General features: G+C 40.4%; 1 protein-coding gene across 3 annotated transcripts in view; it reads right to left on the bottom strand.

Annotated features, from left to right (window-relative positions):
* Window positions 1-17500: 17500 nt before the first annotated feature.
* The window catches only part of LOC132397741 (general transcription factor II-I repeat domain-containing protein 2-like), a 53609-nt gene continuing 46357 nt past the window's right edge, over window positions 17501-24752 (bottom strand). For 2 of the 3 annotated variants that reach the window (XM_059976504.1, XM_059976505.1), the window contains one exon: window positions 17501-20681. In XM_059976504.1, the coding sequence (XP_059832487.1) occupies window positions 18301-19965 (1665 nt within the window). In that variant the 5' untranslated portion in view covers window positions 19966-20681 and the 3' untranslated portion in view covers window positions 17501-18300. The remainder of the gene's footprint in view (window positions 20682-24752) is intronic. The other variant, XM_059976506.1, reaches the window with a different exon arrangement.

Raw genomic sequence — 24752 nt, forward strand, 5'->3', positions numbered from 1 at the left:
CTACTGCAGTTGTACAAGGCCTTGGTGAGACCACACCTGGAGTATTGAGTGCAGTTTTGGTCCCCTAATCTGAGGAAAGACATTCTTGCCATAGAGGGAGTACAAAGAAGGTTCACCAGATTGATTCCTGGGATGGCAGGACTTTCATATGAAGAAAGACTGGATCGACTAGGCTTATACTCACTGGAATTTAGAAGATTGAGGGGGGATCTTATTGAAACGTATAAAATTCTAAAGGGATTGGACAGGCTAGATGCAGGACGATTGTTCCCGATGTTGGGGAAGTCCAGAGCGAGGGGTCACAGTTTAAGGATAAAGGGGAAGCCTTTTAGGAAAAACTTCTTCACACAGAGAGTGGTGAATCAGTGGAATTCTCTGCCACAGGAAACTGTTGAGGCCAGTTCATTGGCTATATTTAAGAGGGAGTTAGATATGGCCCTTGTGGCTAAAGGGATCGGGGGTCTGGAGAGAAAGCAGGTACAGGGTTCTGAGTTGGATGATCAGTCATGATCATACTAAATGGTGGTGCAGGCTCGAAAGGCCAAATGGCCTACTCCTGCACCTATTTTCTATGTTTCTATATTTGACGGTTCCAGGTTGTTCTGCACCTGTGCACGTACTTATCAATGACTGCACTATCCACTGACAATAAAATATAAATGAAACCAGTTCCAAAGTAGAGAGTGCAAGGTGACACAACAGGAGAATAAATATGTTTTATTTGGAAGATTGTCAATGTGTTGAGAGAAATACTTAGTGTGAAATTTCCATTAATTATGATTAGTTACTATAAAGAATGAGGTATGGACACAAATTAGAATATGATGTAATTTATAAATGTCAGAAAAAGCTTTGACATTATGTTCTTCTGCACCATGCCACGTACTACAAAGTGATCACAACTGATTAAAGCACCTTTCATTATATCACGTACATAGAAACTCCTGTATTCCCTGTTACTATTAAATTTAAAGTCACATTTCTATCATCTATTTAAGTGATGCACATATTAACAACATGTTAAAGTGGAAGTTGATAGTTTCCTGATTGGTCAGGGTACCAAAGGAAATGGCAGGATGACGTGTGTATGGATCAGCGATGATGGAATGGCAGAGCAGACCCGATGGGCTGAATGGCCTAATTCTGCTCCTATGTCTTACTGTCTAAACTCGTTAATCATAGACGTTATGTACTGTGATTTAAAACATGAAATAATTTTTTAAGACAAACCTTAATGCAAAGGGATAACACAAAAAACTATTGATGTTCACTGAAAAAAGATACTTGATTGCAATGTATAAATTGCTTTCATTAAAATAAACCTATTTAGGATCTCAAATAGATTTACTTTAATGAAAACTATTTATATGTTGCAATCAAGTATCTTTCTTTAATATACCAATATGATATCGCATAGGGAACTCCAATTTTTAGTTATTTTAACTCTGGAAACCATATTTACAAAGGGTTCATTGTAGGTACAAGAGATAGTTCCTCACTATTTCACTTCTATACATAGGAAAGAACGCCTTTAGTCCTGACTCTTTTTGGCTCATATGCGATTCTACACCATCAATGTAGGTAGTCCTCAGATATAGCAAAGACGTGCCTGGCTCAAGGAATTATTAGGAATGTGAATTTAGTGCTGGCCTTGCCAGAAATGCCTACATCCTGTAAACAAGCACATAAAGAGTAACATGGGGAGATAAGTTTCTCACAATCAGCAGTCAGTGCAAGGCAAGCAAAACTTACGTGTTTTCCAAAACTTACAACACCTACTGAGACAGAGAGAAAAAAAGCACTTGGTTAATTGAATCTTCCTGTGCAATTAAAAGCAGGAAAAGTCAAGGACATAGCAATGCCCTATTAAAATTACACAATTCCCAAAACAGTCTATGTTTACTAAGCCAGCAGTAAAGCTTTAATTATGGTGAATTTTGCAAATATGTGTGTTGTATTTGATTTTCAAGAAGATGCTGCACTGTTCACAGAATACCCATCAGGAAACAAAAATTAATTGCAGGTCTGGGAAGTAAATGAGTCAGAATTTACCAAGGCCTCTTGCCGTGAGTTGCTCTGCTCAATGCTTATTAAAAATCACCTGTAAAGTCAATGTGATCTATAATAAATATGATTTGACACTTCAGGCTACAGTACAGGTTGATTCTCTAGCCTGTTTTGTTTACTCTGAATAAATTGATATTGATTCCTGTTACCATGGTGCCTAATTACTGGGAATTAAGTAATTCAATGAAGTCAATTGAAATTCTAATTAGTTTTATAAACATATTTTTTAATCCTTTTCAAGATCCAAAAAGGTAACTTTGGGCTGAAAATATCCAAATCTCTGGGAAAACTGTCTATCTGACTGTCGATTTACTCTCTGTAGTTATTCAAAAATGCATACAGTAGATTTGATCAGATAAAAATTATCTCAACCTCCCTTCCCCCTACTTGTCACAATTCATTTTCAATATTTTGTTTAACATTTCTAACAGGTTCATACTTGGCATCCTGGATGTAGGCCAAGAGATCTTATCTGTCCATTTTTGTATTTGCTAGCTTGTGCAATTTCTGTCTTAGTATGAAAGAAATCCTACCTTGAATTGATACCATTTGAGCTACATTTGAAATCTTGTTTCAAGTGACGTACCATCTTAAAGTGGCATCAAGATGTAGCAACATTGAAAATGAACTGCACAGTACAGGACTGTTCACTTTATGTTTCATAGCTAAAATGAGTGTTAGTGAAATTCATCCCTGGAAGTTTGTTCAGGAAAAAGAACAATGCAGATTGTCCGTCACCACCAACATTGCACGTCATCTCAGAAGATTCTTTCTTGAAACTATTCAGCTTCTCAACAAGACTCACAAATTTGTAACAACCTAAACATCCCGCACAACATCTGTTAAACAGACTTTCCTGCTCTCATTGTTCTGTTAATAATTATTTAGTCTGTTCCTATATTCACATTTATTGATGTTTGCACTAATTGTTGATTGCTCATGGCTGTTTGCACTGTTGTCTTGTAAACTGTCAGTTGCTATTGTGTTGTCTGTTATGGTACTGTCCTGTGTTTTATGCCTCACATCGAACCACAATCAATTCTGATATGTTCCACATTCTGGCATTAAAGTGATTCTGATTCTGATTCTGTTTCAAGCTGGTGAGTTTGGGCAATGGCTCCAAAACTGATTATAATTCCAAAATAGAAATCCTTTTTACCCAAGTCTCATTTTAAATGTGACACATACCACAGCAACAAACACTTAGCATCATAATCTACTGTAAGTAAACCCAATAATAACCAGCATTGGAAGCAGTCATTTTTTTCCCCATTTCTTCATAAACATATGTTCCATTTTGTTCCTAAACATGAATAACTGAAAGAAATTAATCCTTCTGTGGTTTTTTTTTGAGGAAAGCAAGCTCCTATTGCTGAATTCCCTGTGAATCTAAAAGAAAAATGAATGAAAGTTACTATTTGACCATTGTCTTCATCCGTCAATCAAAAAATGCTCGCCAGATCAGACTCCCTTTCTGTACAACTTGCTATAGAATCAAGCCAGTCAGTTGAGCTTATATAAGATATTGAGGTTCAAATACCAATACAATATGTGAATTTTGAACTAATACTGGTTTCACTCACCAAAATGGGTGGTTGGGATATCAGCACAATTATTCATACATGCAACAGCACTGCAAAATACACAAATATCTGACATTCTATCACCATACGTTAGGACTGTTCGCAATGAAAAATTTGCATTTTTTTCAGTACTCACAGAGGTTAAGCAGTTGCTGATCAGCTGGCTGAAGTGTTCACTGAGATCTTTCATGTCTCACTTCAGCAGTCGGAGATACCCTCCTGCTTGAAGCAAGCTTCCATTATACCAGCGGCTAAGAAGAATGTTGTAACCTGCTAGTGTCCATAGGCACTTACATCCACAATGATGAAGTGTTTTGAGAATTCAGTGATGAAACATAGCCTAAGAAGTGACTTGGACCCACTTCAATTTACCTAACAGAACAAAAGGTCCACAGCACATGTCATGCCTCTTCACTCAACCCTGAAACATCTGGGCAGCAAAGATGTTTCATCAGGATGTTCTTTATTGATTATAGCTTGGCATTCAATACTATCATCCCCTCAAAACTAATCTGTAAGCTCCAAGACCTTGGCCTCAAACCTCGTTGTGCAATTTGGACCTCAATTTCCTCACTTACAGACCCCAGTCAGTTCGGATTGGCAACAATGTTTCTACAATCTCCATCAGCACAGGGGCACCACATGGCATTGTGCTTAGCCCCCTCCTCTACACACTTTACATTTATGACTGTGTGGCTAATCATTGCTCTAATGTCATATTCAAGCTTGCTGATGACATCACTGTTATAGACTGAATCAAAAGTGGTGATGAATCAGCACATAGGAGGGAGATTGAGTATCTGGCTGAGTTGTGCTATAACAACAACCGTTTACTCAATGTTGACTTCAGGAAACCAGAAGTCCAGAGATGGAGAGGGTCAACAACTTTAAATTTCTCTGTGGTATTATTTCAGAAAATCTATCCTGGGCCTCTAAGTTCAATTAAGAGCAAAGCATGGCAGCACCTCTACTTCCTTAGGAGTTTGCATAGATTTGGCATGATATCTAAAACTTTGACAAACTTTTATAGCTGTCTTGTATGGAATCACCAATGCCCTTGAACAGAAAATATTACAAATAGTAGTAGGCATGGACAAACCAGCACGGGTGAAGCCCTCCTCACCATTGAGCACATCTACACAAAATGTTTTTGCAGGAAAGCAACATCCATCATCAGAGACCGTGACCACCCAGGACATGCTCTCTTCCCATTGCTCCCATCAGGAAGTAGGTACAGGAGCCTCAGGACTCACACCACCAGGTTCAGGACCAGTTATTACCCTTCAATCATCAGGCTCTTGAACCAAAGGGTATAACTGCACTCAAATTCACTTGCCCCATCTTTGAGCTGTTCCCACAACCTATGGACTCACTTTCAAGGATTCTTTGTCTCATGTTCTTGGTGTTTATTGTTCATTTATTTGTTTGTTTGTTTATTATTATTCCCTGTTTTGTATTTGCGCAGTTTGTTGTCTTTTGCACACTGGTTGAATGCCTAGGTTGGTGCAGTCTTCCATAGATTCTATTAAATTTATTATTCTGTTATGGATTTACTGAGTATGCCTGCAAGGAAATGAATTTCAGGTTGCATTTGGTGAAATATATGTACTTTGCTAATAAATTTACTTTGAACTTTGAACAAGGGAGAAAAGTCTCAGAATGCTAATTGAGAGAAAGAATCTGCCGGGAAAAAGTGTTTGCTTTCTTAATTTTGGAGAATAATTATTATTGACAAAAGGTCAATACATGTTATAATGTTCAATATCATGGATTGAAGCTCTGTCCCTGTGAAAACAGAAGATTTCATGATTGTGCAACAGTATTTAGCAAGTGCGAAGCCATCAGCATGGTGTAATGTAAAGTATGCTGGATATTGTCTGTGAAACCACAATAATGTGTATATTGCAGTAAACATATGTCCTGTCATTGTTGACTGTTGTAGGAATAGAGGATCATCATACAGGAAATTACAGTAGTCATTCACACTAAACTATTATATCAACCCACCACCAGACAATGGCAACAACCATAGAACTGTAGGTTTTAATAGAATATAACACAGAGTACAGAACAGTATTGTACAAAAATAGAACTTCTGCTGATCATGTCTCCATTAACCAAGATGACAATCTAACTAGACACCCTCTATTCCCTGCCTGTTCACACAGTTATCTAAATCTCTGACAGTAATATCAATTAAACATTGCTATCAAATCTGGTTTCACCACTTCCCCTGGCACCACCACTATCTCAGTGTTCAAGAACCTCCATTGAATATCTCTTCTAAAAATTTTTCCCTCTTTAAATATCTATGCCCTCTAGTATTTGATATTTCCACCAAAGGAAAATCCAATGACTATTTATCATCTCTCTCTCTCTCTTATAATTTTATATTTTTCTATCAGGTCCCCTTGCAGTTGCCAATACTTCAGAGAAAATAATTAAATTTTGTCCAATTTCTCCTTATAGCTAATACACTTGACTGGAGGTAACATCCTGGCCAATGTCACCTTCATCTTTTACAAAGCCTCCAGATTCTTCTTATAGTGCTACAATCAGAAATATACATAATACTCCAAATGTGACCTAGCCAAAGTTTTATACGGAGGTGAGTTGCCTTGCCAACTTTTATACTGTACTCAATGAAAGCAAGCATGTGGAATGTGGCATATCAGACTGTCAGGGTGAAGGATTAGTTTTTGTTGTACTGCAGGTCACGGTCTTTGCTATTGCATGCTTGGTGGGTGGGGATGCTGGTGCTTTATTGCGGAAGTGGGTGGGGTAGAGGGAGTGTCATTGCTTTGCTGCTGTGTGTGCATGGGAGGCAGGAGTAAGGGGCTTTGGGTTTCCAATGTTTTAACTGTCACTCACTCTTTGGGGCAATCTTTTTTTGTGGATGTCTGTGAAGAAGAAGAATTTCAGGATCTATTTTGCACACATTTCTGTGAAACTAAATAGAACAATTGACTATTGAACAGTCATATCCACTTATGGAGCCACCTTTATGGAGCTAGGGACTAGAACCCCAATATTCCACTAAACATCAATGCTTTTTTAAACTTCTGACACTTACCATATATTTTCCTCTTGTAGTCGACCTCCCTAAATATATCACATCAGACGTCTATATAAAACCACTTGCCATTTCTCTGACCAAATCTCCAAAGGCAATAAACCTTTTCTACTGTGTAGAAACTTATGGATGGAAATTCATCCAGATCCAATTTTGAATAGCTCCAAAAACACATACTTTGAAAAAATATATTATTTTTGTGTTTGCTGCAATAGGCACTGAAGGATTTAAAATGCATCCAGATCTTCCTGCAATTTACCATATGGGAACCGAAAGCAAATGGAAGCTCTTATAATGCCTATTATCCTGAATAGGAAACAGAAATTGGAGGTGTGTAAACTTGCAAACTTGTTTTTGAACTGATTGTATTCTGGTATTCTTTTATGAGTGGGTATTGCTTCTCCAATTTTTTTGACTTCTTATTTTCCATTAGGAGGCAGGAATTCAGCACCTAAGCATAGATTCCCACAGCAGTGACCATTTTCAAAAATATAGAAGGCAGACAGTTAATCATTCAGAAACAAATGAGCAGATAGCTAGTCCCTAAGGGAAAAATGAATCAGCAATTGAGAGTAAATATTCCCTTAGCATCTAGAGCAGAATTACTCATTGCCTGCTAACCTCTTAAAATGAGAATAAGGTTTTATTTTAGCAAGTGGCAGTATACGTATGCAATCATCATCATGTAAAAGTAAGAGTTCTCAGCATAATGTAAGACCTAAGCAATAGCTGCATATGACTATACTATAGAAATTAGTGATACTTATTTGGTGCAAGAACTATTAATTAAAATAATGACATTGATGTGGGCAAATATCAATTATTCTAACAATTATATCACAACTTCTGCATTGCTCTGTTGGCTATAATCAGGGCTGAATGAAGCAATTCTATGCTCTGGACATCAAGATCATTCAGTCTCTAATGCTACCTTAAGTCCAATGGAAAACATAGCTCCCCAACTTAAGCATGCTGATCCACTTTGCAAGAGATGAATATTTTCCCTGGTCTTCAGATCAGTTTTGCTAAAGCAGTGGGTGGAATGGAGAGAATAGGTGAGGTTCTGCCTGCTGCAGGCTTCAGAGCTCCATTAAGAGTAATCAATAGATGGCAGAATTACAGTAAGAATGAGACTCCGTAAATAGTAAATACATATGGTATATTAAACAATAATTAACACTCCTCGCCAAAAGGGGCAAACAGATTCAAATGGATACGTTCTTGCTCTTTGTAGTTGCCTCATGATATCCAAAACACAACAGGTCCAAATCCATCCCCTTCAGGCTGAATGAGCTACCCTCATATCCAGGAGCAGTCTGGCAAGCATAGTAGTACACAGGCCTCAAGCTACTAATTGCTTTAGCCCCAGATCTGAATAACCTCATTCAGGAGGCAAGGCTGAGGTGGAGCTGGGAGTTATCTGTCAAAGCTGAGAGTTTTTCTTACAATGCATAAACGTTTTTGATATACAAAATCATTTTGAGCCAAATAAAAGTGAAGTATACAAAAGATTTTGAAAGCACTTAAAATGTCAAAGAAGTAAGATGAACAGAAGTCAAATTAAAACATCCACCAAAACTAAAATATTGCTTACAACTTACAAAGTGGGTGGGTGTCGGTATCACAGCTAAGTCTGGGCAGAATCTAGGTATTGTATTAGCCAAGCTAAGCCTGAAAGTATATACCTTTATGTCTGAAAGCAGAGTTTGGCAGATTTGTGATATTTTGACATTCAATTATGATATATGATAAAATAGAAAGTGAAACTTCCTTGAATGAGCTGATTGTGGCTGAGCATTCTTAATACAAGTGATGTCCCATACAAGATAGTTGTATTCATATTTACAACTAATTGCAGATTAACAACTGTATGACAATCATACAACATTATTTACCAGGTACATGCCATGCATTATAACTACACTGATATTGGATCAAACATTTGAGAAAAAAATTGATGAAAAATACACACATACACACAGAAACTGGCTGAAGTTCACTTCAAAAGCAGTTGGCATTAAGGAGAATAGTAATTATAGATCCAATGGCTTACAAGAACAAACTAATGTTTTGTAAATATTGGATTATGTTTTATCCTATAATCACTCTGAAAGACATTTCAGGGAAATATTTGTTTATGATTCAGATAGCATAATTTGTAATCACAATTTTGTGTTGGAAACTATTCATGAACAGTAGAACATTCAGCCCATTTCACCAATATCTTTGGATGAACTAAACTTCAATTGATATTTCACTATAGCTTTGGAAATCTTTTCTTTACGGGCATGTATCCATTGAATCTCCATTCTTCAGGCAGTGCATTTCCAGTTATAGCAACTCACTCCTCTACTAACCCTTACCTTCATCTTATTTCTAGCATTCTAAACATTCTATCACCAAAAGTCAAGCATCCAGAGAGATGATAAATAAAAGGGCTGGCATGGTAGCATAGTGGCTAGCGCATCGCTTTACAACGTCAGCATCCTGGGTTCAGTTCCCACTGCAGTCTGTAATGAATTTGAATGTTCTCCCCGTAACCATATTCCTCCCACATTCCGAAGATGTAGGGGTAAGTAGGTTAATTGATCATGTGGGTGTAATTGGGCAGCATAGACTGAAGGTCCTGTTAGCATGCTGTATCTCTAAATAAATAACAAAATGGTTACTCATGACCTTTCATTTCCTCCACAAAGGCTGAAGTCATGCACATGAGAAGGAAGTATTGGCAGGCTGTGTGGCATAATTGATAGCAGATGGTTTACTAAATTCTAAACCACTTCCACTGAAAGTACTACCCATAATCATCCAGGTATGCTGAGTTACTTTATTTCACTGTGACTACCACATCCCTGTGATTTTATCGTCTTAGACTCTTTCAATACCACATCTGCTTCTGCATAAGCCTAGTCACAACTTATAGGTTTAACTTCTTCTATAGTGTAATTTCTTGGAGTTATACTCAGAGCTTTCATGTTATTCTGTAAGTTGTAAACTAATTAAATTGTAAGACACTGTATTAATAATAATTTTAACTTACAGTTTCTGTCAAATTTTTTAAATCAAGTTATTTAATTTTATAAAATGTACTGGAGTAAAATCAAGTACTTTATTTAAGTAGTTATTAGTCAAATGAATTTTAATTTTTGATTTACTGCATATTTTCAATGCTCTGCATGTAAAGCAAACTTTGACTCACCAATTCATTCTACTGTCCATCTCTCTTTTTTGGGGTAAACCTACACCAAGAAAGTAAATGTTCTAATGCTGTAAAGAATATCCTGTTTGATTTTAGCTGGTGAAAATCAAATTAATGATCATTTCTGTCTGCAATTATTCCAATTGTGAAATTGGACTGGGCACTTCTGTTCACAATCCACATTGATCCACATTTTCTGTGAAAGCCATTGATCATACAAAAACCACTTCCACCCATAGCTACTGAAGGTTCTCAAATACAATTATGGAGCAGTCACTATAAAGCCTTTTGTTCAAGATTATTGTTTTCCTCATTGCTTAAAGAGACACTCTGTTCTTATCAGAAGATCTGAATCTGATCTTACAAAGTAAAAGCAGCAGCATAAATGGCAACAAGGTTTCACTCCCAGATGAGCTCATGCCTCGACCAACAGAGGCACCCTTAAGATCTGCCGCAGCCTCTGAATGCCCTGTGATGGCACTTTCTGAGGCCAACGTGAGAGCATCCTTCAGGAGAGTGAATCAGCGGAAAGCATTTGATCAAGATTGCGTACCTAGCCAAGTTCTGAAGACCTCTGTTAATAAACTAGGTGGAGTGTTCAGCCTCTCACTTCAGCAGTCTGACGTGCCCATTTGCTTCAAGCAGGTATCAGTCATGCTGGTTCTCATGAAGAACATGGTAATTTGCCTCAGTATATAACTTACATATATCCACCATGAGGAAGTGCTTTGTTAAGGTGGTTATAAAGCACATCAACTTCAGCCCGAGGAATGACGTGGGTCCATTTCAATTTATCTGCCATCGCAAATTATCAATAGCAGGTGCCATCTCATTGGCTCTTCACTCAGCTCTGGAACATCTAGTCAATGAAGCTCATCATTCACTCCTTCCAAACTCATCACTAAGCTTCAAGACCTAAGTGTTGGTTGCTCCCTGTGCAAGTGGATCCTCGATTTCCGCACTGCCGACCCCAGATAGCACATATTGACAACAATATCTCCTACACACTCACCATCAACACAAGTGGACCAGAAAGCAGTGTGCTTAGCCACTGCTCACTTCACACAATGACTGTGAGCCTAAGCTCAGCTCCAATGTTGGATTTCAGTTTGCTGGTGTTGGCTGAGTCAAAGGTGATGATGAATTAGGAGAACGTAGGAGAAAGATTGAAATCTGGATCAGTGGTGCCACAAAACAACCTCTCACTCAGAGTCAGCAAAACCCAAGAGCTGATTATTGACTACAGGATGAAGACGTTGGGTCCCATGGGCCAGTCCTGATTAGGGGAATGAAGGTGAAGAGGCTAAGCAGCTTTAAATTTCTTGGCATTAACATATCAGAGCATCTGTCCAGGGACCACCTCATAAGTGCCATCACAAAGAAAGCACAACAGTGCCTCTACTTTATTAGAAGTTTGTAAAGAGTTGGCATTTTGGCATTTCACTACAACGTTTGACATACTCCTAGAGATGCACAGTGGAAAGTATCCTAACTGGTTGCATCATGGCCTGGTATAAAAGCACCAATGCCCAGGAGTGGAAAAGGTGACAGAAAGTGGTGGATACAACCCATTCCAACACAAGGCAAAGCTGTCCCCACCATTGAGTACTTTCAGACAGATGGTACTGCAAGAAAGCAGCATCCAGCACCAAAGAACCTCACCATCTAGGCCATGTTCTCTTTTTGCTATTACCATCAGGAAGGAGGCACAGAAGCCTTAGGTTATACATAAACAGGTTCAAGAACAGTTATTACCTTACAACTATCAGGCTCCTGACCCAGTGGGGATAACTTAATTCACCACTTTTCTGAACTGATGATATGACCTACAGACTCAATTTCAAGGAATATTTACAACTCATGTTCTCAGTATTATTCTTAATTTCACAATTATTCTTTTGCACATTAATTGTTTGTCAGCCCTTGACTGTTAATACATACTTTTTGTATATGATAACATATACATAATTTGACAGTAAATTTAATTTGAACTATGTACTACTGCCACAAAACAACAAATTTCATGATATACAGTTTGTCAGTGACAATAAACCTGACTCAGATTCAGAACTGACTGGGCATGTGAGCACAAATAAAGGCTGCCTTCAGCTTGTGAAACGCCAGCTGCTGCAGGCTGCCCAAACACCCTCTCAAGTTCTGTGAGTGAGTTGCAGTCATTAGTAATGCTTTTTATTTCCCCTCTAGCATTTAGCTGCTGAAATGTGCATGCAGTCATAGCTTCACTGTTAGCTAAAAAAAATGGTTTTGAGAACAAGGCAGGCAAGGAATCTGCAGAGACATTAAATGTTCCCTGGACCTCTCTGATGAACTTAAGATTTTCCAGGGTTCTCACCATTGGCAACTGTAGCATTCAGCAGTAAGACCTTTAGTTTCATTCTGTGGAGGTCAAGACCATATTGGCTCTGAAATTCATCACACAGAGTTATTCCAACTGGTTACGGCAGATCTTCATTATGTCTCCAAATTCTGCTCCTTGCTGCATGATCAGTGAGGTTACCGAGGCACTGCACTTGTGATGAAATGATTTTCCTACTTGAGGAGGAAGTAGCACCTCAGCAAAGAAACATGTTACTTGAAAAGCACTGGCAGAACCTAGAGAGCATCAGAAACAAGATGAGGTAACTACTGAGGAGATGATTCTCATCAGCCCACACAACCTCATCTCTCTGCTGAGTGGAGAAGCCAGACATTGTCATAAGGATATATTCCCCATAGGCAAGGGAAAATGCACAGGAATCTGTGAAATCAAAATCTCTAGCTGAAAACCAAGTAACATTTGCGCACCCCATTCATGACCACCATAATCTAATGGTTCTTTACAAATACACAAAGAGTCACAGAAACAGGCCCTTTGGCCCATCTAGTTTATCCTATTTAAACTGCCTCCTCCCGTTGACCTAGAGAGTCATAGAAAAGTACAGCACAGAAAAACCATAAAACCAAATAAATTAATCATTAATGTACAGGTTTACTGAAATAGTTCCATAAAACTGAAGTCTGCAATGGCAACACATTCTGGCATACCTTGTGGGAACATAACATTTGCTTCTGTATTGGCCTGTAAAATGTTCTGGGAATTCTTATGCCTGGAAAAGACAGCTCAAGCCACTCTCTACTCCTCTCTTTTTTTTTGGTGACCCCCATTAGGACTTCCTGGCATCTTACATAGACAGAACTTTGCTCATGGAATCAGTGTCCTTTTGTGGAAATTTGGGAATTCCTTCCTCTCTCCCGCAGCCTCCCTATCATCCATGGCAGCTATCTAGTACATTGTAGTTGACAGTATGCCTTGTAATAGTCCGGATAGTCTTTAAAAGAAATGGACTCTTTTGCACACACACACACACACACACACACACACACACACACACACACACACACACACACACACACACACACACACACACACACATACACACACACACACACACACACACACACACACACACACACACACACACACACACACACACACACACACACACACACTCCATCCTGATCTGCTCTAATCTCTTTTTCAGGACTGTCATCCAATGCACGAGCTATCATTTTCATCTGACTTTAAGCATACCACTTCTTCCGAGATGAATCAGTGAAATTTCAACCCAGCAAAGCATCAAAATGCTAACTGACCAACACTAACTCTGAACTGTGATTTCAAGCATGACTCATTTAAAAAATGACATGCAGTTGCTTTCCCTCTAAAATCAAGATTAAGAATGTGAAAGAATCTCAAATCACTATCCTGACTCCATTGTATATATAGTAACCCTATGTTTCCAGAGATCTCAGTGAGAGGAGAGCAACACTGATGTGTGAATCCCATATTGTGGATCCCTCTAAACTGTGCACCAGAGTATTATAGAATCTGCAAGCAGGACGCCTGGGTACAGTCACGATGAATAGTCTCACCCGGAGCTACATGTGGCGGCTGTGAATAGATAGGCAGATTGAACATTTGGCCAAAAGCTGTTTGGTATGTCAAAAGTTCAAAATACACCCCACAGGCACCATTACACCCTTAGGAGTGGCCGTCATCGCCATGGCAAAGAGTGCATATTGACTTTTCTGGGCCATTCATGTGTCTGATTGCTATGGATGCTCATTCAAAGTGGCTGGAGGTTAGACCAATGAAGTCAACCACCTCAGCTAACATTGTTTCTGCCCTGAGGACTATCTTCACCAGAAATGGCTTACCAGAACAAATTGTGAGCGACAACGGGCTACAATACACTTCAGAAGAATTCAAACTGTTCATGAAGAAAAATAGCATCAGATATTTCAAGTCAGTGCCTCACCACCCAGCAACAAATGAGTTAGCTGTAAGGTTTACCCAAGCCTTCAAGAAGTCCATTTAAGCCATGGACCAGAAGGACATTTCTCTACGCCACAAGGTGACTAACTTCCTATTTGTATATTGGAACTCTGTTCGTGCAACGACAAATCAAACACCTGTAATGCTGTTCATGAACAGGAATCTGAGATCTAGTATAGACCTCCTGAAACCAGACCTATGGACAGAGGGTACAGAATAAACAGTTCAACCTGTTGTAAGCACAAAGTACACTGCAGATGCTGTGGTCAACTTAACATGTACAAACAAGCTGGAGGAACTCAACAGGTCGGGCAACATCCGTGGAAACGAGAAGTCAACGTTTCGGGCCGAGACCCTTCGTCAGGACTGAAGAAGGAGGGGGCAGGATCCCTATAAAGGGTGGAGAGAGGGTGGGAAGGACAAGGCTGGTAGGTGCCAGGTGAAAAACCAATCAAATACAAATACTTTATTGTCACCGAACAATTGATACTAGAGCATACTATCGTCACAGTGATATTTGTTTCTGCGCTTCACGCTCCCTGAAGTACAAATCAAAGTAAACATAATAAAAATTTAAATTATAAACCATAATTAGAAAATAGAAAAGGGAAAGTATGGTAGTGCAAGTCAGGTCCAGATATTTGGAAGGTACGGCCCAGATCTGATAAGATCTGTTCAACAGTCTTATCACAGTTGGAAAGAAGCTGTTCCCAAACCTGGCCGTACATATCTTCATGCTCCTGAACCTTCTCCCGGAGGGAAGAGGGACAAAAAGTGTGTTGGCTGGGTGGGTCATGTCCTTGATTATCCTGGCAGCACTGCTCCGACAGTGTGTGGTGTAAAGTGAGTCCAAGGATGGAAGATTGGTTTGTGTGATGTGCTGGACTAGGTTCACAATCTTCTGCAGCTACTTCTGGTCTTGGACAGGACAACTTCCTTACCAGGTTGTGATGCACCCTTGAAGAATGCTTTCTACGATGCATCTATAAAAATTAGTGAGGGTTTTAGGGGACAGGCCAAATTTCTTCAGCTTTCTCAGGAAGTAAAGGTGCTGGTGGGCCTTCTAGGCAGTGGACTTTGCTTGGTGAGACAAAGTCAGGTCATTTGTGATATTCACCCTGAGGAACTTAAAGGAACTTAAACTTAAAGGGGCTGGAGACTACCCAGACGGTACATACCCGTCCGCCACAACAGACAGGATCTCCTGGTTGCCAGCCACTTCAATTCTGCTTCACATTCCCATTCGGATATGTCCATACATGGCCTCCTCTACTGCCATGATGAGGCCAAACTCAGGTTGGAGGAGCAACACCTCATCTACCGTCTGGATAGTCTCCAGCTCCTTGGTATGAAGATCGAATTCTCCAACTTCCGGTAATTCCCTCCCTCTCCCTTCCCCCATCCCACTTTCACTCTGCCTTCTCTTCCAGCTGCCTATCACCTCTCTCATGATTCTACCTTCTTCTACTACCCATAGTGCTTTCACCTTACATTCCTTCTTCACCTTTCCTGCCTATCCCCTCCCTGCTTCCCCTCCCCCACCCCTTGATCTTTCCTCTGATTGGTTTTTCACCTGGCACCTTCCACTCTCCCCCCACCTTCTTTATAGGGCCCCTGCCCCCTCCTTCTTCAGTCCTGATGAAGGGTCTCGGCCCGAAATATTGACTGCTCGTTTTCACGGAGGCTGTCCGACCTGCTGAGTTCCTCTAGCTTGTTTGTACGTGTTAGTTCAATCAGCTGCCAAATGAAGCAGCAAGGAGATTCTAGATTTGACTGGAAGTTCTGAAGTGTAATTACCAGGAAGACAAGCGGACACTCTGTAGGATAGCTACAAGAACCGGAACCCTGATGTACACAGTGGTTGTTGGAGACGTCAGTGGAACAGGCACTGGATGCTCAACCGAAGAACATACCTGAGCCGATTACATCCATCAGACGGACACGTTACAGTCACTGGACTTGCCTTTCAGTGATAATCATGTCACTGACAGCAAAGTGACACCAGAAACGGAGAACATTGGCTTAGACAAACACCTACCAAACCTGATGCCATTCCATGTCCAGAGGAACTATCCTGAATTAAACAGAGTGCCACCCAAAAGACTGAATCTTTAGAACTGTGAAGTTAGTTATGGACTGTTTTTGTGAAAGCATGTTTATTTGGAATGTGAGTTTATGAAAGGGAAATTGAATGTTTGTATTTATACAGTACAGTTTTATGTTGCATTAATCGAAAGGGGGATGAAGTGTAATGTATGGATCTATTTCTTTTAGAGCAACAACCCGGCCTCTTAGCACTACATATTGATCTGGTGCCTGCACATATACTGTTGTCTACACATGCACCTTGTTTTCTCTGTCTCTCTCTCTCTCACACACTCTCTCGCTGCAATATGAATACGCCAAATAATCATCTCCCACAAATGTGCTTTTATTTAATCAATATGTAATTGTGCACAGGCACAACAGTTACTGCTTTTGAGCACAATAACAACGTTAGTTTTTAGATAGTTTGAGAGTTTTTAGTTAGTGGCCTTGTAGGCCTAGCATTTATTACTTTCCTTTGCTCTGTATATTTCTTATTAAAACTCAGTGAATTGTTTATTCCACGTCTGTATCTCTCACTCTCTCTTTAAATGGGCCATCACTGAACTCCTGTTAGTCAGCTTCATCAAGATTAACTAAACAGCACTGATCAAATTCAGAACCTTTCATCAAAAAACTGGTTCATCCAGTCTATCCAGGCCAGATAAGGTGCTGATTGATCAGTCACAAAATCATCTGTGGGAAACCCAAAACCAGGGGTGAAAAATACTCATTTTTGTTCAGGGCAAAAGAAACTGAGAAATTGTGCATGGAGTATATTAAAACCCTAATGCAATCCAACTGGTATCAGAATATTAATTGATACCGTCAGTTGTATCTACCCTCCATCTACCTTCTAGGATAAGACATGTCCCCTACTCTGATGATTGTACCCTGCACCCATCCAGAGGACTGTCTTGGTGTCATACATGTCTTGGTAGCTCTGTATTAGGCTTCTCATTCCATATACATGCTACCATGATAGAGCACCTTCTTTCTAAATAACCAAAACATTATATTCCAAAACATGGGCATGAAAATTATTTCAGAGATCTAGACGTCTGTGCATTAGCCTCGAGGAACTGGTGATGCATTATATTTTTGAACCATAGCAACACTTCTGGTGAACTCACCTCCATCAGTAATGTTGCTCTAGGACAGGGGTGGGCAAACTTTTTGACTTGTGGGCCACAAAGGGTTCTAAAATTTGACAGGGGGGCCGGACCAGGAGCAGATGGACGGAGTGTTTTGGTAATACACCTCATAAGACAAAATAAAATATCATGGGATATGTAGAAAACATGTGCTTTAATTTCAATTGAAAATGAACAAATGCATTACAACAAAATATCTGTCTTTGAAGTCCCATGGTATTTAGCTATTTATTGAAATGACTTTTAAAACACTGAAAATTAAATGAATAAAATACAGCTTTTTTTAATAGTAACAGTTATTATTTTAAAGCACTGAAAATTCTGTTATCCTTCAAGATATTATCATCATCACCCTCCTCCTGACTGTCTTTATTTCAAAAACGGTAGGAGATGCAGGTCTACTTATCTTGCTCCTTCTTATTCAATTGTCCCCTGTGCCAAAACTCAACAACGACCAGCACAAGGACAGAACAGTGACAGCGCGCCAGTATGCGGAGCGCGTTATTTGATCTGGAGCGCATTTTTTTATTTTGAGAACGTACGTGCACCTGCGCACGACTCATGTCCATCACTTAACAGAAATGACATGTAACATGTAAGGCTTATTGAAAAAAATATTTTCAAATGCATTTTTTACATAACACAACGAAGAAACTTATTTTTAATTTCAGTGGGAACAGTGTTGTTGGTCTCCTTTTTAGCCAGCGCATCAAAGTCTGGATTTAGTTTTGTTGTGGCGATTCTCAGGATGGATCTGAGGTGTTGGTCAGTTAACTTGGATCTGTGGCTGGCTTTGTTGATGTTCATGACGCTGAACGCCTGTTCACACAAATAGGTCGAGCCGACAATGCCAGCATCTTCTGTGCCGTCCTCCGGAGGTTTGGAAACACCTCTTTACCAAGTGAAGCATAAAAGTCATTCAGTTTAAGAGAGTTGAACTTCTCTTTTAAGACGGGGTCAGACTGAAGGTCGATCAGTTCCAGCTCCTCTGGTGCTGTTTCAGGATCTTGTGACAGGGGATAGGCCACCAACTGAAGGGACTTGTCAATTTTTTCAAAATCAGAAAAGCGACGGCAGAATTCTCTGTGCAGCGCATCCAGTGACTCGCTGTATTTTTTCACATTTGCGCCGGCCTCTTCCAGCGTGGCTAGTGTGGGAAAATGAGTGAATAACTTATTCAAAATCTGCCTGGAGAAAAAAGCCAGCTTGGATTTAAAGGCTTTCACGTTTGTGTACATGTCATGCACAAACTGATCCTTCCCCTGTAGCTTCACGTTCAGTTCATTCATGTGTGAAAATATATCCACAGCAAACGCAAAGTCACAAAGCCAGCTCTTGTTGCTCAGCTCAGGAAATTCGCCGGCCTTCCTCAGTAACTCCAAAAATGCATCGATCTCCTCTTTGAGCTCCCATACTCGTTGAAACACTTTGCCCAAACTTAACCAGCAGACATGGGAGTGATAAAGTAGGTCCTGGTGATCCGCATCAGTTTCCTCCAGGAACGTGATGAACTGACGGTGCTGAAGTCCCCTTGCACGTATAAAGTTGACAAGTTTTATGACAGGATTCACAACATGATTCAGCTGTAATACCGATTTACATAGACATTCCTGGTGGATGATGCAGTGAAGGAAAATAACATCCTGGTCAGGATTTTCATCTTTCACTTTATTCTGTATTCTCCTCAGCAGGCCGACATTTTTCCCCGTCAAATTAGGAGATCCATCTGTGGTGACGTTGATAAGTTTACTCCAAGGGAGCTTCATATTTTCAATGACAGCAGACACCTGGTCATACAAGTCCTCTCCCCGTGTTTTTCCTTTCAGAGACTCCATTGTCAAAAACTCCTCCGTTATTTCAAAAGTATTGTTAATTCCTCGGATAAAAATGAGGAGCTGAGCAGTGTCTTTTACATCGTTGCTTTCATCCAGTGCTAATGAATATAACGTGAACGACTCTGCCTTTCTATTTAAGTCGCTGGTTATATCTTCATCTATCAGTTCCACACGGTGAGTCACTGTCCTGCGTGATAAACTGATTTTTTCAAATTTGTCTTTGCTCTCCGGACACAATACACCTGCTGCCTCCACCATACATTCTTTTAAAAACTCGCCTTCAGACAGAGGCTTGCTGGCCTTTGCTAATTTGAATGACAGCATAAAACTCGCCTTGGTACTTGACTCATGAATGGCAGTTTGACGGTGAAAAAAATTTTGTTGAGCCTGTAAATTAGCTGCCAACCTCTGAGCATTAGCTTCCCGTTCTTTCGTTGACTGGTTGCTAGCATAGTTGGCATGTTTTGTGGCAAAGTGATGGCTGATATTATGTTCTTTAAAAACCGCCACAGTCTCTTGGCATATCAGGCATACAGCAGTTGATCGGTGTTCGGTAAAAAGATATTTAGTTGTCCACTCCTTATTAAACACCCGACATTCTCCATCCACTTTTCTTTTCTTAGCTCCACTCATCTTTACAGAAAGGGTGAGAGGTCAAAGAGTAAAGCGCAAATGTGGAGTAATACGCTGCACCTCAACAAAGGTCAATGTATATAGAGTGCGTCATCTATTGGGAAAACACCAGAATTGCGGGGAAAAAAACATTAACAAGGTTTATTAATATAATTTCATCAAGTTCTGCGGGCCGGATTAAAAAGCTTAACAGGCCGCATATGGCCCCCGGGCCGTAGTTTGCCCATGCCTGCTCTAGGACGTAATGAAGGAGCAGAAGTACATTTCCAAATCAAGGTGGTGCTGATCTTGGATGAGAACCTGCAGATGGCAGTGTTCCAATGTGCCTGCTGTTTTTGTCCTTCCTGGTTAGGAGTTTTTGTCTAAGTAACCTGGGTGAGTAAATGCAGAGCGTTTTGTTGATGTTGCACACTGTTGATGAAGGTATTGTGAATTGGTGGCAAAGGGCACAAATACTTACAGGTGAAATCAAGCAGTTTGTTTTGTTCTGGATGCTGTTGGCTTTGCTGAGAGTTGAGGGTGCTGCATTTACTCAGGCAAGTGGAGAGTATTCCAGCACACTCTTGATTTTGCTTTGTTTACAATCGAAATGTTTTGAAAAAATCAAGAGTTGTTATGCCACCAAAGACTCTTGCAAATTTCTGTAGATATTCAGTGAAGCACATATTGGCTGGTTACATCACTGCCTGGTAGGGAGGCTCCAAGGCACAAGATTGCTAGAGGATGCAGAATGTTATAGACTCAGCCAGATTCATTATAGGCACAACAATTCCCATTATCAAAGACAACTGATGAAATAATCTAATTATTCCCTTTCCTTTCATTATTTATTTAGTTTTTTTCAGTAATTTTGTATTTTTGCACTGTATTGCTACTGCAAAACAACAGATAGTGAAAAGATACCTGACAAGATAGTGAAAATACACCTGACTGTGATCCTGATTCTGATTGGTGAGATATTTACCACAGGATATACAAATCAATACAGACCAATGGCTGGAGGAAATCTGCAGGTCAGGCAACATCCATGGAAGTGAATAAATAGTCGAAATTTTGGGCCATGACCCTTCCTCAGCACTTAAATGAAAGGGGGAGGTGCAAGAATAAAGAGGTTGGAGAGGAAAGGATGCTGTCTAGAAGGTGATAGGTGAAGCCAGGTGAGTGGGAAAGATAAAGGGCTGGAGAAGAAGGAATCTGATAGGAGAGGAAAGTGGACCATGAGAGAAAAGGAAGGAGGAGGGGTCCTGGGGGAAAGTAATAGGCAGGTGAGGAGAGGTAAAAGTCCAGAGAGGGGAATAAAAGAAGAGGGGAGGGGGAGAGGAAAAAACTTTTTACAGGAAGCAGAAATCAATGTTCATGCCATCAGGTTGGAGGCTGCCAGACAGAGCAACACCATCCTGAAGGTGGCTTCATCTTGGCACCATGGACCGACATGTTGGAATGGGAATGGGAATCAGAGTTAATTTATTTGGCCACTGGGAAGTTCCACTTTAGGTGGATGGAACAGGAGTGCTTGACAAAACGGTCCCCCCAGTTTACGATGGGCCTCACCAGTGTAGAGGAGGCTGCATCAGGAGCACCAGACAGGTGAAGTGTTGCCTCACATGGAAAGAGCTTTCAGGGGCACTGAACGGAGGATAGGTGAATGGCCGGGTGTAACATTTGCAGGTCAGGGTAGCATCAATAATGGAGGAAGGGATATCCCATTCTTTGAAGAAGGAAGACATCACTGAAGCCTGGAAAGGATGGACACATCCTGGGATTAGATTTGGCTGAAGCAACAGAGCTGAAGAAAAGGAATAGCACTTTACACGAGGTAGCGTAGGAAGAGATATAGTCAAGATAACCATGGAAATCGGTAGGTTTATAAATGATGTCAGTTGACAGGTTGTCTCGAAAATGGAGACAGAGAGATCTGTAAAGGGGAGGGAGGTGTGAGAAATGGACCAAGTGAATTTAAGGGCAAGTTGGAAGTTAGAAGCTAATTTGATAAAAGCGATGAGCTCAGCATGGGTGCATGAAGCAGCACCAATGCAGTCATCAATGTAGCAGAGGGACTGTTGGGGAGTATTACTGGGGAAGGCTTTGAACATGGACTGTTTTATGTAGCCAACAAAGAGGCAGACATAGTTGTGGAGCATGCAAGTGCCCATGGCTACCCCTTGAGACTGGAGAAAGTGGGAGGAGCCAAAGGAAAAATTGCTGAGGGTAAGAACCAGTTCTGCCAGACGGAGGACAGTGGTAGTGGAGGGGAAACTGGTTGGTTCATCATCAGAGCCAACAGCTTTGAGGCCTTCTTGATAGGGGATAGAAATGTATAGGGACTGAACATCCATGGTGAAAATCGTGTTGTCAGGGCCAGGGAAATGAAGTTATTGAGGAGATTGAGAGCATGAGAAATGTCGCAGATGTAGATGGGAAGGAACTATGCAGTGCAGGCTAAGGGAACTAGGGTTTTATGGCGATGGTTGGAAGATCTCCAGATTTGATGAGGTCAGTGATTCTCTCGGATATATTACTAATGATCTTCTTTTGTAGCCCTTATCCTCTAATATTGTGGCCCCTTACCTTGAAATCCTGCGTAATAAAGAACCAGAACATAATGATTAAAAATCACACAAAATTTAAACCAGTTACTTGTCATCAAATGCCAACACAAATGAATACAAAAGATATATAATTTGCTGAATATGATTAGTCTTGAATGGCAAGTTGTGCCACTTGTTCATTTGTAATCAACACTTGACACGGAGGGCTGCCAGATGACTGGAGGATAATAAATGTGGCATCTTTACTTAAGAATAACAGCAGAGATGAACCAAGAGATTCTAGGCCAGTGACTCCAATATCAGTGGTAGGGAAGGCATTGGAATAAATTCTGAAGTTGTTAAAATGTGGGTGCGGAGCCTTGTCCACCCGAATCTCCTCAGTACGTGCAGACACCAGCTGTGCCTTCTTCACTAATGAGGAAGACAAAATCCAGTTGCATGATCTGGTGACAGAGAGAGCTGTTGGGTTCCAGTGAGGACAATGTATTCACCAGCCTCTGAGAGATGATCATGCCAAACACAAAGTTGCAGTTAATGAACATCTTGGCATATGAGGGTTTCTTTTCTAGGTGAGACAGGACAGAGTGAAGGTCGAAGGCTATGGCATCATCAGTGGAACAGTTTGAGCGTAGGTGAACTAGAAAGGATCCAATGTAGCTGGATGTTGGGATTTTATATGATTCATTATCAGTCCCTCAATACACTTCATGATTGTTGAGGTCAGTGCCACTGGACAGCAATGGTTTAGGCCAGTTACCATCACTCTTTTGGACATGAGGGTGATGGTAGCTGCCTTAAAGCCTGCAAAGAGAGTGGACTGTTGCAAAGAGATGTTAAAGATATCTGTTAAGACCTCTGTTAGTTGGACCACACAATCCAATAGCACCCGACTGGGTATCACAAATACAAGGCAATCTGCAGTTGTTGGAATCTCTGCAGTCAGACATGTTTCTGGTTTGTTCTGGCAGTACAGCATTTAATCACAGTAATGTCTTCAATCATTTTTCCTACACAGCAAATCACCAATCACACATTTTCATCAATGTTGACATGATGATTGTAGGCAGGTGTTTCCCTGACTATGCTCCAGTCCGAGTTTTTGAAACAGTCCTGCAGTACTGAGCTGGCATCTTCTTGAGCAGTTTGAGGGTCACTCCACATGCTAGGCCATAACTGCACTGCACTTTCATAATCCAGCTCACGAGTGAGGTCGACCTGCAGATTTCAGTGTTCTTTATGACTATGTTTTCCAATCATAGAAATAACAAACAGGACATGAAATGTCATTGTTGGCTGAAGTTGGAGAAGCTACTGTAACCATGCATGCCACCATCTTGTGACATGAAGGTAGACTGGATGGAAGGATGGGCTGTGATTGTGATTGAAAGGGGAGTGTTAGGAGAATTTTGGCAGGAGGGTGTTGAGCAATTGTACAATACCACTGCCTTTAGCTGTTGCTCAGTGACTAGTTTGTAACTTCCAACTTTATTTGAAGTTTGGAACTGTCTCAGAACTGGCTTCCATTTTTGTGGAAAATTATGATGTGCCAAGATGGAATTGACAAAATATTACATGGCAGGAAGTCTAATAATTAGGAGCAGTGAAAGGATTAGTGGAAGAAGTTTAAAAATAATTATGCGGAAGGAAGAGGTACTCTGAAACCCATTGTCGATGCAGGAACCGTCACTGCATTTAAAAAGCACTTACTTGGTCACTGAAATGACCATGACATGAAAGGCTACAGATCAAAAGCTGGGAAGCTCAATCTTGCTAGAGAGTTCTTCATTCTATATGTTGCATTTTCTTACAGCATAGAAAGAGGCCATTTGGTCCACTTTGTCTAAACTGGCTCCCAGAGAAATCCCATCTATTCCTCTGCAACATATGCTCTTCAACACTCTTCAGACCCTCTGAACGCCCATATACCCATGGGTAAATTATTGGCAAACAGAAATGCGATGGGATGAATAGGTTCATTTTGAGCTGGATATATCTATGAATTTATCACCAATTCTAATGCTGTGTTTTGGCACTTCTCCCCACTCCATTACCAAGTTTGTTTTAAAAAATTTAGTGAACCATCTTGCTTCTCAGACCATATTTTCTTTTCAGTCATGATCTTGCAGAACTAGTTACTAAATACTCATTACAGTATCTAATGGCCCGGAATTTGCATTTGTTTTTCAAGGGAACCTGTCAGATTTTGACATCATTACTAAATGAAATTGACAGCCACTT

This window comes from Hypanus sabinus, chromosome 8 (genome assembly GCF_030144855.1).
Source record: "Hypanus sabinus isolate sHypSab1 chromosome 8, sHypSab1.hap1, whole genome shotgun sequence".
In the NCBI taxonomy this organism is placed as follows: Eukaryota; Metazoa; Chordata; class Chondrichthyes; order Myliobatiformes; family Dasyatidae; genus Hypanus; species Hypanus sabinus.